At 41.1% G+C, this 1,006-nt stretch overlaps 1 protein-coding gene across 1 annotated transcript in view; it reads right to left on the bottom strand.

Annotated features, from left to right (window-relative positions):
- Positions 1-469: 469 nt before the first annotated feature.
- LOC101853519 (ATP-dependent translocase ABCB1) overlaps positions 470-1,006 on the bottom strand; it is a gene marked incomplete in the record, with an annotated part of 23,854 nt that continues 23,317 nt past the window's right edge. Inside the window, 1 exon segment of the mRNA XM_035973561.1 lies at positions 470-650. Within this exon segment, the coding sequence (XP_035829454.1) occupies positions 470-650 (181 nt within the window).

Here is a 1,006-nt window from a genome sequence, read left to right as displayed (position 1 = left end):
ACAAACCAACCATACACAGAAGGCACGTATCTGATCAATATGTACAGATTATCTGATGCGTGTTGGGGTAAGGATATGCGAGAGAGTTTGTGTGTATGGGAGTGCGTGTGGCTGTGCATGTGCTTTTGTGTATGTGTGTGCATATGCTTGTTTGTTTGTGTGTGTGTGTGTGTGTGTTTGGGTGTATGTGCGTGTGTGTGTTTGTGTGCGTCTGTGTGTGTGTGTGTGTGTGTGTGTGTGTGTATTTGTGTAGAGAGAGAGAAACCAAACCAATACGCCAGGATCTGGACAATAAATATACTTTACTTTACTTTTCCGATCCAGCGGCCATTTGGGTTCTAGCCCTTCGGTCTGTCGATATGGCAAAGAATTGACAGGTTTTAATCAGCTGTGCTTTGTCGCTGTATAGAGTGGACAATAAATATAAATACATTTTATCTATACTTATCTTATCTTACCTTATCTTATCTTATCTTACCTTCCCCAGAACAGCAGCCCCAATGGCGAGAAGAGGGGTCAAGGACATGATAACCAAGGTCAACTTCCAACCTCTGGCGAAGCCTAGGATGAAGCCGGCCAAGAACTGGGCTAGAAACTGTATGGAAAGACCCACCTTGTCTCCGATTCCCTCCCTCACCCGCTCCAAGTCACTGGGGAGGACGAGAAAAGGTCATCAAACAATTAGTGTATTGTTTCAACGACCATATCGATATTATATCTGTGTATACATATACACAAACTCAAATACAAACCCATCAACAAACATAGATATAACATATACAGAATACACACGCAATATGAACACAACTAGAAAACAAAAAGAATCGCCCCCCCCCCACAAAAACGAATTGTAATATAATACAGATACGCAAACAAAACAATACATAATCAGATGCAAACAAATACAGCAACAATTACACCTAGCAGATATTAACACAAACGGAAGCACAAATACACAAGGAAAATTCCATAAAAATACACACACACATACATAGACACACACACG

Source organism: Aplysia californica, unplaced genomic scaffold, assembly GCF_000002075.1.
Source record: "Aplysia californica isolate F4 #8 unplaced genomic scaffold, AplCal3.0 scaffold01413, whole genome shotgun sequence".
NCBI lineage: Eukaryota > Metazoa > Mollusca > Gastropoda > Aplysiida > Aplysiidae > Aplysia > Aplysia californica.
The sequence above is the reverse complement of the archived record's forward strand: the minus strand, read 5'-3'. Positions and strand labels throughout refer to the sequence as shown.